Genomic DNA, 16,903 nt, shown 5'->3' with positions numbered 1-16,903 from the left:
TTTCCCTTTCTGTCAACAGCACACCTTAAACCACAGGCCATATTCCATTCAGGACACTTGTGCTCCCTTCTTTGGGAGCATTGGCATTTTCAAGGAAATTACTAAGGACACCCTGTCCCAGAGGGAGGTACCTTAGGCCAAGCTGGTCCATGGACAACAGGGAGGACATCTGTCAGCTGTACTCCACCACCTCCTGTGCTTTAGAAATACCAGCCTAGCAGCGTGCATCTGCCCCTCTAGACTCATCACTGAGCCTTGTAAGTTTTTCCCTGCATCTGCAAACACACACGTGCACACACACCTATTGTCTTAGTAAAGCAGATGTTTCTGAAGCCAAAGGATGTCGCAACACATGATCCAATGTCGAAGACCCATGCTAGAAGAACTATTTTCAAAAATGGGAATAATTTTCCTCCCTTTACATCCTTTAAGAGATCAGAAATAGATGCACAATATGAAGGTAACACTACATACAAAGGTAAAGACTATTTGCAGTTTCAGCACACTTCTGCTTATCCTCTTGGGGATCATGCTGGCTCCCCTGTAAACTGCAATGATGTAGCAGAGCTCATGATGAATTCTACTCTATTGGGCTGTTTTGGCTGAGCTGGTACCCTCATAATGATTGTGCTTTACCTCATAATCTGCAAATCCCTTTCAACTGCTCCTTTACAGGAGGCAGCACCATGTACAAACAGTTTCTGGATGCATAACTAGCATTCAGCTGCATTAAATGCATCCATTTTAATAATGCAGGACTTCCCCCTTTTTCTCATTATACAAATAGCGACTTTACACGTTATAGAACAACAAAGCTAGTGCATTGAGGCTCCCTAAGTACAAGCATCACCCTCCAGGTGCAAAACCAAATGCTCAGAAAGGAAGGGAACAGAATTCAGTGAAGAAAATGGCCCAGTCACCAGGATTTCCTGCAACTGTTCTGGATCTCCTCTATTAATTACATTTAGCTTTCTACCGAATACTCTACTACTGACTAGGGTGGGGAGTGGGATCCAGGTCCTCCTCCAGCCTAGGATAATGTCATTAAATTTTAATTTTTTATTCTCTCACCACACAGAAAATCCATAAGCTTAATAAGAAGCTTGAAGCCCAATACTTGGACACTTTAGATGGCATCTCTTCTAGAGCCGAGACAGGTGTTGGGCAAACATCTTTCCAGGCTGAGCAAAAACTTATGCCTGAGCCCTGAGGACAAGACTGACAGGAAATTCCTCACAGTTCCCACAGGATCCCACCAACCTTTGTTTCTTTTGTTGTTATCTTAGAGATAAGAGATCTGACTCTACCTGTGAAGCTGGATCTTAAGGTATAGCTTTCTGAAGTTTGGCAATTCAAAGCTAAGGTACTAAAACTAGGCTAGCTTACATTCTAGTTCTGCACATTTTAGTTAAGTTAGGCACAAAATTTTCTTTGACCCAGAAAGTCAAGTCTGTTTTCATCCCTGAGAGTTTTACAATTACTTCTTGTTTTGCCTAAGTTACAAACACTGTGGGAACAAGGATGTAGCTTTATCTGAATATAAACATTAGAACTGATGTGTCTCCTCTCTAAAATGTGCCCAGAGTTTCCCTAAGCAAAGCTGCTTTCAAGCATTATACAATAACGGGATTCAGATATAAATATGCTACAATCCGAAATAGAAAAAAATAACCCTATGCTAATTGAGAGCTGTAAAGTATGGCAGATATATCACTACCTACCCATGTGAAGTAATCATCTCACACCAGTGATATAATCTCCTGGTGTTAAACAGAACTGTACTCACTCCATCTGTAAGAATTAACAGATGGAGCAACTCTTCGGGCTTTACGTAACAGTAATTAAACAAATCCTCACAATGGCCACATGATCTCATCCACAAGCCAGAGCAGCCTCCAAAAAAAAAGCTTTGCTGCTGGGTTGGAAAATTCCACGTTGCGTAGCCCAGAGAGCTCTTCAACAGCCGTCAGCCTGATGCCGCGGATCAGCCTGCCTTGCCCTCCAGGACATCCTCTTCACTGCACACTGGGGCAGAGAACAGAAAATCCAGAAATAAAGCAGCTGTAACCCGCACCTTCACCGTCTGCAGAAGAAAGTTCTTGGACTGCTTCATCTGTAAGATGAGAGACAGTTATCCATGCACATTGCTGTACTAGAAGTCTGTCTGAATAAGTAAAATAAGGGAAATTTCATACAATTTGGTATGTAGGAGAATTGCAAGCGTCAGTATCCCCACAGACAGGCCCTGGTACAAGCACGTAACCTCTCTTATTTCACCTGCTCAACAGCCACAAGCACCAGCAGCTCTCTTGTGGGGCAGGACCTGAGGTTGGAGGTGAGCATATGAAATGCAAGAATTCCCCATTACTACATCTCTGCTCACCTAAAAGGGAAAGAAATACCAGAATAAGCAAGGCACTTGAACTGAACCTTAACTGGAGAAGGAAGGAGTCCGTTACAGATAGAAAATCCAGAGAAGAACAGTATTTTGTATTTTCACGTGCACTTCCCTCCTGCCCAAAAGTAAGCATCATCATTAGCACCAGCAGACCTCCCTTAGCTCTCCGAGGCACTAGACACAGAGATGACCAAATGGGGAGTTCACCCAGGAGCTCACCTGTGAGAAACCCTCAGAGCCATGCTGGACATGGAGCTGCCATCTCCATACCCCTCATCTGGGGTTCCTGTAGAGCTCTCTCACCTCCTCACCTACTATACCACCTCTCTATAAAATACTTCAGATATCTTGGGCCAAAAACACATAGGTGACACACAGGCCTTCATCTCTTGTGCATAAAATACACACAGAAATCTCTCATCACCTTTAACACCAAGCCAAAATCAACACCTAAAAGAAAATTCAGCTCATTAAAACTGAACCTAGACCAGATCCAGGTGGGGGGAGGAATCTACTCAAATCTACTTATTGTGTAATATCCCATCTGCTGTTGCTGAAAATGCCCATCCACCCCTCAAACTAAGGGAGCGTTTCACAGCTTTTGGGTTCTTTCTGATCTTGCAAAGAGGATCTGTTAAAAAAAAAAAAAAAAGAGTCATAATTGGCAGAATGAAACATGCACTGGTATAGCTGTTCAGTTCCCTCCCAGCCGAATGAGTGACTGGGCAGGGGACTAAAAACCAAACCAACGCAGATGATCTGCTGCCACCACATGGTCATGAATAGACCTAGGCAGAGTTTTAAAACGAAAGAAAATGTGCTTCTTCAGAATACATCAACTCACTAAGCCTATCATTTTTATGTATTTCCTTAACTCATGTTACGGGGTAATTTGGGGGTACTTGTTCCAAATCCATCAGATGACCAGGTTCCCAGCCTGCCTGGTAGGTTTGCCCTGCAACCGGGATGTGTCCAGACGTTCCAAGAGGCTCAGGCCTCATCTCTGGGGTACAAGTTATTTTCAAAAAGTCTCCTAAAAGAGAAAAATCAGCTTTTCAGCCAACTCAGGACAGATGAAGCAAATGTTCCTGGTGAGCAGCTCTGGAGTGACATCTGGAAGGGGAAGGTGGAATCCATTCCCACTCAAAGACCTCTAGAGAAGTCCCTGGAATGACTTGGGCAAGGTGAGGACACCACCACCAATATTTGTTACAGTGACTCCCCTCACCAAAAAGCACCTAGAGAGAAGAAACTGCCTTTCTGCAGATGTAATTCAGAACACCACGTTGGCTTATTTATTTTTACTAAGAAAAGTGCAAATCCCAGCTTCAACTTGGCCACACTTTGGAAAGAAGAAAGAAAAATACTCTCTGGAAAATACACCATTGAAAGGTACATTACACAAAAAAAAAACCACACCAGAAACAAAAACTATCTTAATGAGAAATATCAAAATAAAGGTGTGGATTAGTATTCAAGGCCTAGAGGCTCCTCTAGACTGTATACATCAGTTTTACAAGGTAATGCAGCCTTGCGTATCATAGCTACACATCCTCTAAAAATGTTATAAACTGCACAAAAAATAAAATTGCATTTTCTATTAACTCCGAATATTCCTCTGTATTTTCAGTGTGCAGAGGAGCAACAGGACAATTTGGTACTCTATTCTTTCACGTCTCATCAGTAATTATATTTCATCAGTTTTTTTGTAGTTTAGAGGTGCCTTTCTTTTTCCCAGCAGCCCTGAAAAATTATCCCAATGACTCATTAGCTCTTCTCAGAACACAAGCGTTTATGAAACTGCATGGAGCTTTGTTTACCACGAAATTCAGCTCAAAACTTGAAAAACAAATCATGAAGAGCTGCTGTAAAAATTCAATAGCAAGATAGCCATCTTGGAGGGAGTGGGTGGGGGAATATGTGTCCAACTTTATTTCTGTTTTTGTGGAACATTAACAAGTTTGTGAGATACCCAATTTAAAAAATAAGCTCTGTGAATGGATGAGGGAAAATTGCCAGTGATTTTACATTTTGGTGATAAACATTTCCAAAAGTTCGTTCTCTTGGGAGTCACTTCCAGTCTCCATTAATGAAGAATGACACTGTCTGTGATGTCACCAAATATTTGTGCAGGGATGTGAAAAGCACCATCACTGAGGCCTAGAAGTAACAAAAGGCTGCCATTTCAAAGCAGTTAGAGAACTGGGGTGTCCTGGGACGATTCAGCTGCATACCATAAAGCAGGTTATAATTAAAATGTTTATTGTCTCTGTATATCATGAGAATTTCAGGAACCCATGGTCTAATACCACTTAATAGATTAAAAGGTACTGCCTTAGGCATTTAGCGTGCTGTAGCATTAGTCCTTGTCTGACATCAGTGAAGTGCAAAATGGATTGGCACATGGACCATGGTGTTTATAGTGGAAATGGGTTAATTCCTATTACAGTATCATCTTCACAAGGTGCTTGTCACTTTGTCCCTCAAGGTAATTCACCAATGACAGCTACAGTCATATATCATCCTTTCTCCAAACTGTTTTAGAGGGATAGATTTTTGAGACAGGAATACTCAGGAAGCTTTAGGATCCATAAGATAAGCAAGTCATCTGTCTTGGGGTGCGGACTGTGGATTGTGTAGTTCACACTGATCTTCTTATTTAACATGAAAGTCTGCATTCAACATTAGCATTTGGGATTACTGTTTTCAACTGTCATTGATATTACTTGACCACAGTTTAAGAAGAAATGGCCACAATCACAGTCTGTGTTCCAGAAAGCCATTCATGCAAATTACTGTCATGAATTTTACCCTGAAATACTTTCGTTTACATATGTCAGTGCTTTATTGTGATGGTCTTGACCTCAGTGAAGAACTCGTAGGAATCCTTAGCCCCCTCCCGACCTATGCCTGAGGCTTTCATCCCACCAAATGGCAAGTTCAGATCTCTAACGAGCCAGCAGTTGGTCCACACCAATCCAGACTGCAGTCTTTTTGCCATCCGATGAACACGTCCCACATTGCTGGACCACACAGTGGCTGCCAAACCATATTTCACATTGTTGGCTCTTTGGATCACTTCTTCTTCTGTATCAAATGCTACCACACACGTCACAGGACCAAAGATCTCTTCTTGCATACAAGAACATTCATCCTTTACTTCGGTCATAACTGTGGGCAACATGAAATAGCCTTTCTGGTTGCCAGCTGGGAGTGCCAAGGAATCCACTCCCTCTCCACAGAGGATTTTGGCTCCTTCAGCTTGGGCTTTCTTCACATAGTTCCTTACCTAGGGAAGGAGCAGGAAAACATCACTGCTAAAGGACACCAAATCCTGAGAGTTCACCTCTCCAGTCTGGGCACACGAACAAGAGCCCCTTCAATATCTCCAACTGGATTGTGCTGCCTTTACTTCCCTCCTAAAAACAGGAGGTTATTCCCTAGCTTTTGTTGTTATGTTTCTGTAACAGTAAGGCTGGGTATGTCTTGCTGTAAAACAATTTTTCTCTCTCTCTCCAAACTTCCTAGCCTAGCAGGCAACACCGCTGGCCCTTCTCACTAAGTATAAAAGAGATAGGGTCTCTGGCGAAAACACAAGTGGTCCCAGAGCCTCCTTCCCTTCTACCAGGAGCTCGGGCAGTTTGCCATATATTTCATGCCACAGTTCACTCGTTTACTTCAAGGGATCAGTAATATTTTCCTACCTCACAGGCAGGCTTGTTAGATGTTTACATGCCACTAGGATGATGAAGCCATGAATGCTATTAGAAACTCTCATCAATAAATAATTACAGCTGTTTCTGTGGCTGCTGCTGTCATATGCTACCTTGAATACATAGGACATGCTATTGATCTGCTTCTGCTGTTCTGAAATCGTTGCCTGCTTTCTCTCCCTCTAGAAACACCACAGAGATACCACAGGGCTTCTTTTTCTCCTTTTAACCACCTTGGTAGGTCAGACTCGGAAGACCTCTGTGGTGCCGCAGACCTAGGAACCACTGGGGAAGTAGGTCTTTCTGCCACTCTGCTTCCGAACAGGCCTGGAGAACCTGCTGAGGCATCAGGAAGCGCAGCAAAGCTCTGCCTTTCTCTCACTCTGTGGTTTTTGGTCTGCTTCTTGCTTATGCTGATTGTGTCAGATTGTTTTGAGATGTGAGCATCTGCTCTCCTGAACTCTGGCTGACATCACAAAAATTAATTTCATATAAGCCACTAAAGCAGACCATCTTTAACTATGCACCATCTCAGCTGCCCTCCACACATATGCAATTCCAAATTACCGCAAGCTGTCCTAGGTAACTGTGCATTTCTATTCCCCAGAATTTGTCAGAGAGATATGAAAATAAGACTTCTACCTTTTAAACTGCCTTATTAGGCAAATAAGTGATCTTAGAAGTGCAATATTAAAATCCATGAAAATGTTGCTGAGCTCTAAGATTTGTTAGTATAAACTCAGGATTTAGAATTAACCATTTTGAATTTTTAACTTCAAACAGGAAGAAATACTGTTTGTAATTTAAAATTATTTTCCCCATGGAGCTGATTTTTCCCAAGTAATCACATTATACCAGGCCACAGACAACAGAAACCTTATCAAAAAGATATCTTATAATGGCTTTGAACCATCATTCGCCAGAGCTAATCTTGGAGAGGACATGGTCCTTTCCATACATGTCTGAAATCACCTTTCATAGCCCTCTAAAGGATAAGATCTTGTGAACTCCACATAGCATCACCTTTTCTAGATGCTCTTTACTTATTAGTGCTCCCATGTCGACTGCAGGATCTGAGGGGTCCCCAACATTCCACTTCTTAGCCTCTGCCACAAACGTCTTCAAAAACTCACTGTATATGCTCCTCTGAACAAAGATCCTGGAGGTGCAGAGACAGATCTCACCCTACCAGTGGATGGGGTGAAGGGGGGGGGGGGGGTTGGGGGGGGGGGAGGGGTGGGTGGAAGAAGAATAAAGGAAAAACAACAATATAAATTCGTATTACGTTATACCATTGCCAAGTATTAGGAATCACATCCCAGAATAAGACTTGTGTCACAACATAACATATACTGTGAGGGTGACAGAGCACTGGCACAGACTGCCCAGAGAGGTTGTGGAGTCTCCATCTCTGGAGACATTCAAAACCCGCCTGGACGCGTTCCTGTGTGACCCAGTCTAGGTGATCCTGCTCTGGCAGGGGGGTTGGATTGGATGATCTTTCAAGGTCCCTTTCAACTCCTAATATTCTGTGAACATGCTCAGGAGAGCAAACTACATTCATCAACACTGCAAAGAAGGATTTTTCCCAGATTAGAAAGGAAAAGAGATGAAAAGGCAAAACCACAATAACAGGAATGTGCAGTCACTTACTATTGCAAGTAAATTTGATTTTTCATTGATTACATGTTGTCTTCTCCAACACTTCTCATAGGAAATGTGATTTCCAACTCTGAATGATCTGTCTTCATTTCCTGAAAATCCCTAATATCAAGCTATTTTTCTGAACATTTACCCTGATGTAGTTTCCTGGCTTTGATGATCTCTCCTGAGGATGGTGATGAGGGAACAGGAACATCGGTAGAATTCTAGGGGCAAGTTTCCTAATTTAATTCCAACAAATCACCAAGCTTCCCACGTACCCTCAGAATGGGATTTAAAGGAGCTGCTGGAGGGAAAAGCAACTGCTGGAGGAATAAGCAATATATTTTGAGAGGGATAATGGCTTCTTGTTATCTTCTGACAGCACAAAGAAGAGCCCTTTATTACTTTGTTCCCCTACTTGTGGAATAAAGAAACCTTTTTAATATTTTTCTACTTAGGGTTTTTGCTCACAGCAAATGCAGGATTTGGACCCAAAGGTACATGCACATGAGCGCGCACACGCTCAGATACACGCACACGTCCTGCTGCAAACAGGGTTTTTACACTACAGAGGTGGGAGGCACCTGGTTGGCAAAGCTGGACCGCAGGGTGGTGGGGATACACTGGCTCAGGTCGGCATCGTCGAAGACGATGGCGGGGTTTTTGCCTCCCAGCTCCAGCGACAGCCGCTTGCAGTGCGGCGCGCTTTTCTCCACGATCCGCTGGGCCGTCAGCGTGCTTCCCGTGAAGGAGATCAGAGGCACGTCGGGATGGCGGACCAGGGCTTCTCCCGCCTTGGGGCCCGTTCCAAACACCACGTTCACCACCCCATGGGGTAACCCTGAGGGGAAGAAAGGCACACAGTCATCAGAGCCTCTCCCTTGCCCCGGGGGTTTCACTTCATGGTGTTTTGTCCTGGTAGTTAGAAAATTACCAGCAGTTCTGGAGTGACAAAGACTGACCCTTAACTTGCATAGCAGCTGAATCACGTGGTGTTTAACGACTCTGGGGGTCCGTGAGTTAAATGATAAAACCAATCCCACTGATCAGTCAAGCTTGCCTGACATCCATCATCAGAGACCCAGTTTTCAGCCGTTCATTTTTCTTAATATTGCACCAAATACAGCCACGACACAGCCACCGAGAGCTAATTCTTGGTCTCTTACACTCATGGTTCCTCTGCTGGCACCATAGACTTTGGACATCCTTACATGGAGTGCAGGAGGGGGAACCGAGCCACAGGAAGACTTTTCATGAGAAGACAGTGGGGAGGAAAAACTGAGCAATAGCTGAGGTGGGGAGATGGGACAGTATGAGGGCAGGGAGAGCTTTTTGTTTTCCAGTGCAACATTCAGCCACAGAAAACACTCATTCCCAAATTCTTTGAGTTTTTCTGATTTCTGCAACAACAACAAAAAAAATGTGCACAGACAAGCACTTCGACCCCATTCACCCTCCCTAGCGTGCTACGGGACTCACCTGCTTTCTCCAAGAGCCTGCACATCATCCAAGCAGTGACAGATGTCATCTCACTTGGCTTGGCAACCACAGTATTTCCACATGCAATGGCAGGAGCTATTTTCCAGGTCAACAAGTACAGTGGCAGATTCCAAGGACTGATTAAGCCAGCTACAAAGCAAAAGCACAAAAGGCACGAGTTCAGACTGCTGGGATACAAAACTCATTTCTCTGACCTGAAGCACCTACACACCAATTCACATTTATTAAAGAAATTTGGCTGTGGCTTTTATTTCCAGACAATTGTACAACAAATTTGCAGCTAGGAACATTTCTCATAGGCAGGCAGCTTTAAAAGATTTGTGCAAATGATCCTAAAGTTGATCAACTGAACTCTGAATAAATTTTGCTGCTTCTTCAGGACAAAAATCTTATATTCACAGGAAGCTTTTCAGTGTTTTCTAGGAAAATTAATGCAAGGTTAACCATAACCATCATTTACATCAACTGATTTGTGGTAACACTATGTGTTAGCAAACAACAAATAAAGGTGATGCATTAGCTCAGATCACTCTTGCTTTCTGTTGCTCTTCAGAGCTTTATTTTTCCAATTTTAATATTAAAAAGAGCATGCAAAACATATAGTGCAAATTTTCCCTGACAAATTTTAGCCTAACTTATGAGTTCCATAGTTTATCAGTGTACAAAGTGCTGTTTCCACAAATTGCTGAATGATCAGGATTTTTTAATTAATTGCCTTTGGGAATACTTTCACCTTACATATTTATAGTGAAAATAGTGAAAAACCATCTGTTATCGTTAGGTGTGACTGCTCAAAAAAGCCAGAGAATTTCTCGCCAATTGATGGAGCAGATGCAGTGAGGCACTTTTCCTTATGAGAGCAATTTTAGCAGGAGTACTCACGTTCTCCAGTGCTTACAAATACCTTTAAATGGGTCCTCTAAGTTAGCCACTTTTTTTAAGTAATTCAAGTGTGAATGTGAATCTCTTTAGACAAAACATCTAATAATGGAATCATTACGACCCCAGCTCATTATTTCTGAAGCATCAGCAGCATCTAGTGGCTGCGTTCAGCAGTTCCCCAGCTACAGGCTGTTTCACCCACCCATGTGCACTTGCCACAGACTGAAACGTCACCCTGAAAGCAACTACTGTTCCTCCAAAGGCGAGGAGGACCTGGCTCTCTCAACAGGAGCAGCAGTTCAGTGCTTCTAAACGGTAATACCCACACAGACACACGTACAAAACACAAGAGAGATTTTGAGGGTAAGAGCTACCAGGTTAAAACAGATGTTTTTATGGCAATTAAGCATTCTTTTTACCATGAAGTAGCACAACTGATTTAACAGAAAGTTGCTCGTGCTTTAGCAAACTAGATGTTTTTAGCACATGATTCAGAGACAACACATGCTTTTGAAAAGTCCCTTTTTCTTTGTTGAGCCACGGCTGAAGCAGACACTGTGCCAAGATTTCAGTGTTTCGCGAACACCATACCAACTCCCACAGGTGCCCTCGAGGTGTAATGCATGCAGCCCAGGGTTGCCATCTCGGTGCACTCTGTCGTGTGATGAAGAATGGAAGAGGCAAAGAATCGGAAGTTGTACACGGCCCGAGGGATGTCCACCGTTCTAGCAAACGTAATAGTTTTTCCTGAAAACAAAAGCAAGCACGCTGCTATCAAGGGCAGAAACAGTGCCTTAAACTCTGCCCTGAAAGCTGTTTTGCGTATTTTTTGGAAAATTACTTTTGTCCTGTGCCCAAGTAATCCCTGGCACAGTGCAACCACAGTCAATAACAACAGCTCCCCTGTAGTATTGCATTCCAAATATCTAACAACTAAAGTCAAAGTCAGCAATTCTGAAAAGCAAGAATGCCCCCAGAATCCCAAATCAGCAACTTCTGCAAAGTTCATGCACATCAACTCCAATTTGCACCAACACCTCATACCATAGTAAAAATCTGGGCCATATCCTCTATCTCAATATTTAGCAAGACACTCTACATTTGACATCAACCATTCCAATTTTTACCCTGATCCTTTGACTCTGCTTGTGCAAATGCTTCCAGGTCGTGTTCAATCAGGTCTGCCAATTTGTTCAGGAACTGAGATCTTTCCAGCGGGCTTTTTGAGGACCAAATTGGGAAGGCAGCTTTGGCAGCTTTGACAGCAGCTTCCACCTAAAAAGGGAAGAGACGGATGGTGAATATTAATGGAAGGCCTTAGAAAGAACATCAAATCAGCAGATGAACTCATATCCAAGAGGCTAGTAATCCAGATCACACTGTTGGGAAGACTGCATCTCTTCAGAGTCGTGACTATTGATAGCTTCTCCATTTTCATCAGCTCAAGACACTATCCCATAACTCAAGGCAGCTTCTTTTCTTGACACTCTGTATTTCACTGTAACTTTTGCTTTTCTCTACATTCCACCAATTTGTGGGCAACCCTCCAGGCCTGGAGGAAATGCTGGACTGGTCAACTGGCTGAATCTTGTTTCTCATGGGGAAAACTGTAAGAGTCTTCCACAGCAAATACAGCCTTGGCCTAAATGACCACAGTCCTTGCAACACGAGACATCAGCCACACCAGGTGATGATGAAAGTAAGGGGCTGGGGAAGGAACAAACTGTATTACTTACTTGCCTTTGGTTTCCATTTCCATTTCCCTTTCCCCCAGCTGGTTCAAGACAGGACCAAGAATATATTTACACAAATGACACTGACAAAAACTCTTAACCTTACCTGATCACTGCTAGAAATTCATTAACATCCTCACATTTAAAAAAAAAAAACAACCAACCAACAACCCATTAGCTCCTTTCTAAAATTCTTGGGGTTTAGTCAGTTCTGTCATCAGATACCTAACAAAATCTACAGATATGAAAGATCATTATATACATTTCATATAGATGCATACCGTTCTTGCTAGTATTTTACCTGAGATGTACCTAACTACTACATGGTCCTTCAGTCTGACCTTCCTAGTCAGAATACTAGCACTTTTCCAAAGCAGATTAGGCTTCAAAGGATTAAAATTCACCAAAAAGTATTCTCTTCCATCAGTCATTTCCCTTAAATGAAAATTACTTGCATCTATTGATTTATAAACAGTACCTTCTCAATGTTGGTTATCAATCTAAAGATGCTTACCAACATCCTTCCATATTTTAATTTACTGTCCTGTTTCCCAATTTTTGTTTCCTATGTATTACTTCTTAATTGCTTCCAGTGTCAAACATATGCATCAAGGTGGGCTTTTAGCCAAATCTGTCTTAGTTGGTTTCCCATAATTTTTGCTCATAAATTTATTTAGTTTTTGGAAATCTGCCCAAGTCAGTAACTACGAGGATGCTGATGGAAGATCAGTTGGATCGTTCTGACCTCTCCTCATGTTGCCACATTGCTGGTTCCCATGCAGTCACTGAAGACTCCTTTTCATGAATTTGACAAAACTGAGTTCCGAATTTGTTCCTTCAGATCACGATGGGTGTTATAAAAACCACTACAAAATAATTTTATAGGCACTCCAGTGATGTTTTACTAACGAGGGCACAAAAGTTCAAACTAATGGAAATACTATTTTTTTTTCCTCATGCACAAATTTATAGTTTCCCTAAAAATAAGGATGAGAGTTTGAGGGCCAGAACAATACTGGTACAGAGGCTGGGGTGGGAATACACCAACTCACACAAGATCACACGGATCACTGGCCAGTCTCAGACTCTCTTGACTGTACTTCGACAACCCACTGCTCAGGCACCAATGGGGCAAGCTGTCTGCCACAAAACTGCTGGAGCAGGACCAAAGCAGGCCTGGGAAAGGGGAACTGCAGCTTCTTGAGCGAGTCAGGTGTGGGTGGCACTCTACCCTGAAAAGGCTCATCCTCTGTGAAACCAGCCTCACTAATGAACTTGTTCTTCCACCCTCCCGTCATTAGGTGCCATTGTGGTGCTGCTTCTCATCTGCCCTCTCCTCTGTGAGTTTTTCCACCAGGTGCTACCTGCATCAAGAGAGGGCTGGTGCGCAGTTAAGGCTGGTATCTGCATTTTTAACCCTCCAGTGATTTTAGAGTAAGGAAGATGTTGCATTTTCACAGACAGCGGGAAAGAAAATCAGCAAAGGAAGAAATGAAGTGGCAGTACATTGATCTAAGGAAGCAAGGTGGAAAAAAGCAGAGAGATTTGTACAGGGAGAAGTAAGAGCATACAAAGTTTAAACAGTTACTTAGTTTGAGTAGCAAAAAGCAGCCAAGAAATTTGAGCCATAAAGAAAACACACGTAAGAATTCAACTATGAACTCGTGTCTGAAACACTTCCTTCTGCTTCCCTCTACTGCACAAGACAGAGACAGAGAAAGAACACACAATCCAGAGCTATCATAAAAGGTCGATACCAAAATACCCCAAACTGCCCTCAGGACTTGATCTTTGCTCTCACAGTGAATCAAGGTTCTTTAGAGAATGTTTTTTAAGGATAAATTTGACAGGACTAATTTGACCTCACCAGTCTGTCTTTTGGAGGTACAGGGCACCTGTTCACCCTGCTTTGGTGCTGCTATTTAAAGATTTCTAGCTATTAACCCCTGAAAAAAACATTTGATGTTTTTGGCAGAAACTGGCTGAAATGGCCTCTTCAACAGACCTAGTGTTAAATTCCAGGGTCAGGAACAGACTTCCTGTATGTCTCCTTTCTGCCTTGTAACCCTCTATTAAAATTAACCAAGAGGAAACAAAAAAAACACAAGAAGACATTGAGCCTTGCTAGAAACCATCATCCTGAGTTCTTTGTCGAACCTGGGCCTAGATGCTTATTTTGAAGCCTTCAAATACCCTCCAAGTAGTCTGTGATTGCACTTAGTATCCTGCAGCCTATTCCATCAGTCACCAGCAGACGCCAGCTCTGCAGAGCCCAACCTTCTTGTACAGTTAGTTGTCTAAAGGCAGGAGTAAAGCACTTGCTGACTTTACAAGTGTCTTAACCAGGCTCCCACTGCTATGCACAGCCTCTTAACTCAGAAAGCTGAGAGAGAAAAGCCATTGCTCTTAACATATATTTGAACTATAGCTGCAGAAGGGCTAGCAGCCTATTTTTGTTAGGCTCCTCTGGCATTCTCACATCTCTCTGGTTTTAATGATTTTGCAAATGAATGAACAGGAAGATTTGCACCTGCACATCAAAGAGAAGTCTTTTCAGGCATAATTAGGGTTGGCATGAACAGATGTATTCTAGCAAACCCAACCTGTTACTCTTTAACCCTTGGTCATCAGCATCTAGCAAATATTTACCAAGTTGAAATTACAGTGCAAAGGTTTCTGCTGAGAAAGCAAAAAGATGTCAACAGGACTGAAATGCAAGTGAAGGGAATAGCTACACACAGTGGCAGTTTTAAAAAACTTTCTGAAAATACAATCCACTACTTGTCTATATTTCCCAAGCCCTTTGTGTTATCCAAGCTTTTCCAGTCATTTCTCTCTTTGATAAATCTGGAACACTATGTTGTACATACAATTGTAGGTCCCTTATAAAGTAGCACCAGTTAAACTGGGGCTCCCCAGATGCACGTCACATTGCCCATCCACAGCTGAACACATACAAGGTACAAGGAGACTTTCATCCCACTAGAGAGCACAGGACTAGGAAACATTACATTCACGCAGAGGACAGACTGCGTTATATGGAAATGTACAATACTCGCAGCCACTTCATCACCTCCACCCAATATCCGACTTCTAATAGCAAAACCAGAGAGGTCTGGATGCCTTTTACCATATTTCAGGGAAGAGCCAGCAAGCAAAAGTTCCTTTTAAATGACAACTGCAAATCATCAAGATGCTCAGGAAGAACATGTTTAGTTGTATACAGTGCTTCTAAGTTTATCCACAGAAGAGAAACCCTTTTTTCTCTGTTCCAGATGGTTTATACTCACTGACAGTTTGAGCATTACTGTTAACTTACATACAAAACATCTCTTACATGAGCTGAAAGTTACAGCAGCTTTGTTATCTATACCAGCCTAGGACCCACCCTGTAACTTTCTAGCAGCAAAACCTAAAAAATAAGAGTGTTCGCTGCCACAGCAATAGACTACACAGCATTGCAATATGATCAAGAACTTACTCATTTAAACATTAAAGTCTTCAGCGTTTTTCTGTTATCTCACCTTCAGCCTCCCCCTCTCAAAATATTAATGCTATATGCACTTAACGTTTTCACTTCTTTGTACATTTGGATAGCACTCACCTCTTCTTTGCCACTGTCTGGCACCTTGCAATAGACATCTCCAGTGGATGGATTATAGGAATCTATATAGGAGGCACAAGGAACAAATTTGCCATCTATAAAGTTTTCCAGCACTAAGAGAGCCTTTGAGTGAGCCATCGTTAGCTGCTTGCTTTATCTGTGATTTTTTTCCTACGAAGCATCAATTTAGATTAGTAGGTCTGTATGTATTTGCACAGTGAGTCTGAACTCCTCCCCCTCTCTCTCCGTCTTCCCTGCACCGCTCACTCACGAGTGGGAACGAACCCTGGCAACAACAGCAGAAAGGGGGGAAAAAATTACTATTTCTGTGACACTTGGGTCTTTTCTAGGAGTTGCAGCAGGGAGGCAGGATCAGCTCAGTTGTTAGAAAACAGCTCCTCTGCATCTATAGGAAATAAAGTACTGAAGAAGGGGAGGAAAAGAAAGGTTTAATAGGGAAATTTCTCCTTACACCAGTTTTTCAAGCTACAGTCTGAGGATATTTTCCAACAACTACGCAAAATAATTAAAGACCCAAACACCAAGCCAGGCACCTGCTCCTTACCGTCAGTAGACACAGAGAAAAGATACTTAGACTTGCATGTCTGCAGCTCATGTTCATCAGTACTTTTCCTTGTAACCTCAAAACTAACACTCCCACCAAAGCAAAATATTTTTAACAAAAGAAGCTCTCTTTTTTCCATAAGTATCCCCAGACATCAAAAAATACAAGCAGCTGAGTGAACCTTCAGTTCAAAACAGCTGAGAAGCACAATCCTACCTGGTACACTCTGTTGTCTGTCATCACAAATTCAATTCTTAAAAGCGAAGCAAGACACCAGCTTTTATGCTTTCCCTTCCATAGATATTACTTAATTATACCTTACTATAGAGAAGTCTGTTACATATCATCAGGTTTCTCTTTAACTTCCCAAGAACCCAAACTGCCTGGAAAAAGCTGTATAAGAGACAATTTCTCTAAGAGAAAATGTTTAGACTATCAAACTGTGCTAAATATTGCATGCCACCTCCTTGCACTCCAGAGATATTCAAAACTCTACATCCAGATTGAAGAGCAATATGTTATCGCCAGGAGACTGTGAATATCTCAATCAACAGTTTAGGAAGTTTTTGCACCCTAGACCACTGCCAAGCCATCAGATTTCTTGTGGATCAACACGCAAACATTTTGATCGAACAAAGGTGATAGATTTTTGTTACACAACTACAGATCCTTTCTGCATCAACCAACTGGCATCTCTGGGCAGAGTTCAAATCAGTGCTGAAAGGTAGTGCAGTCATGCTGAAACTGGATTAGGTAATGCCTCTGGCTCTCCCAAGCTACAAATCGGTAAAGCACGCAGTCGCTCTTCTGTCATCACAGAGTACGGAGTCTCAAAATTTAACCTAATCATGAATGAGAAGCATT

The 16,903-nt window shown here is 42.4% G+C and overlaps 1 protein-coding gene across 3 annotated transcripts; it reads right to left on the bottom strand.

Annotated features, from left to right (window-relative positions):
• Positions 1-5,192: 5,192 nt before the first annotated feature.
• ALDH8A1 (aldehyde dehydrogenase 8 family, member A1) lies at positions 5,193-15,649 on the bottom strand. 3 transcript variants are annotated; one of them, XM_010194408.1, is made up of 7 exons: positions 15,475-15,649; positions 11,265-11,412; positions 10,729-10,884; positions 9,235-9,384; positions 8,340-8,596; positions 7,135-7,296; positions 5,193-5,687 (listed from the first exon to the last, which is right to left on the bottom strand). In XM_010194408.1, the coding sequence occupies exons 1-7, from the start codon at positions 15,610-15,612 to the stop codon at positions 5,235-5,237; spliced, it is 1,464 nt and encodes a 487-aa protein (XP_010192710.1). In that variant the 5' UTR covers positions 15,613-15,649; the 3' UTR covers positions 5,193-5,234. The 3 variants fall into 3 exon arrangements, with proteins under 3 accessions (XP_010192710.1, XP_010192712.1, XP_010192711.1); XM_010194410.1 differs by lacking the exon at positions 7,135-7,296; XM_010194409.1 differs by lacking the exon at positions 9,235-9,384 and having other exon boundaries at positions 15,475-15,619.
• Between the last annotated feature and the right edge of the window lie 1,254 nt (positions 15,650-16,903).

This window comes from Mesitornis unicolor, unplaced genomic scaffold (assembly GCF_000695765.1).
Source record: "Mesitornis unicolor isolate BGI_N332 unplaced genomic scaffold, ASM69576v1 scaffold20641, whole genome shotgun sequence".
Lineage (NCBI taxonomy): Eukaryota > Metazoa > Chordata > Aves > Mesitornithiformes > Mesitornithidae > Mesitornis > Mesitornis unicolor.
The sequence above is the reverse complement of the archived record's forward strand: the minus strand, read 5'-3'. Positions and strand labels throughout refer to the sequence as shown.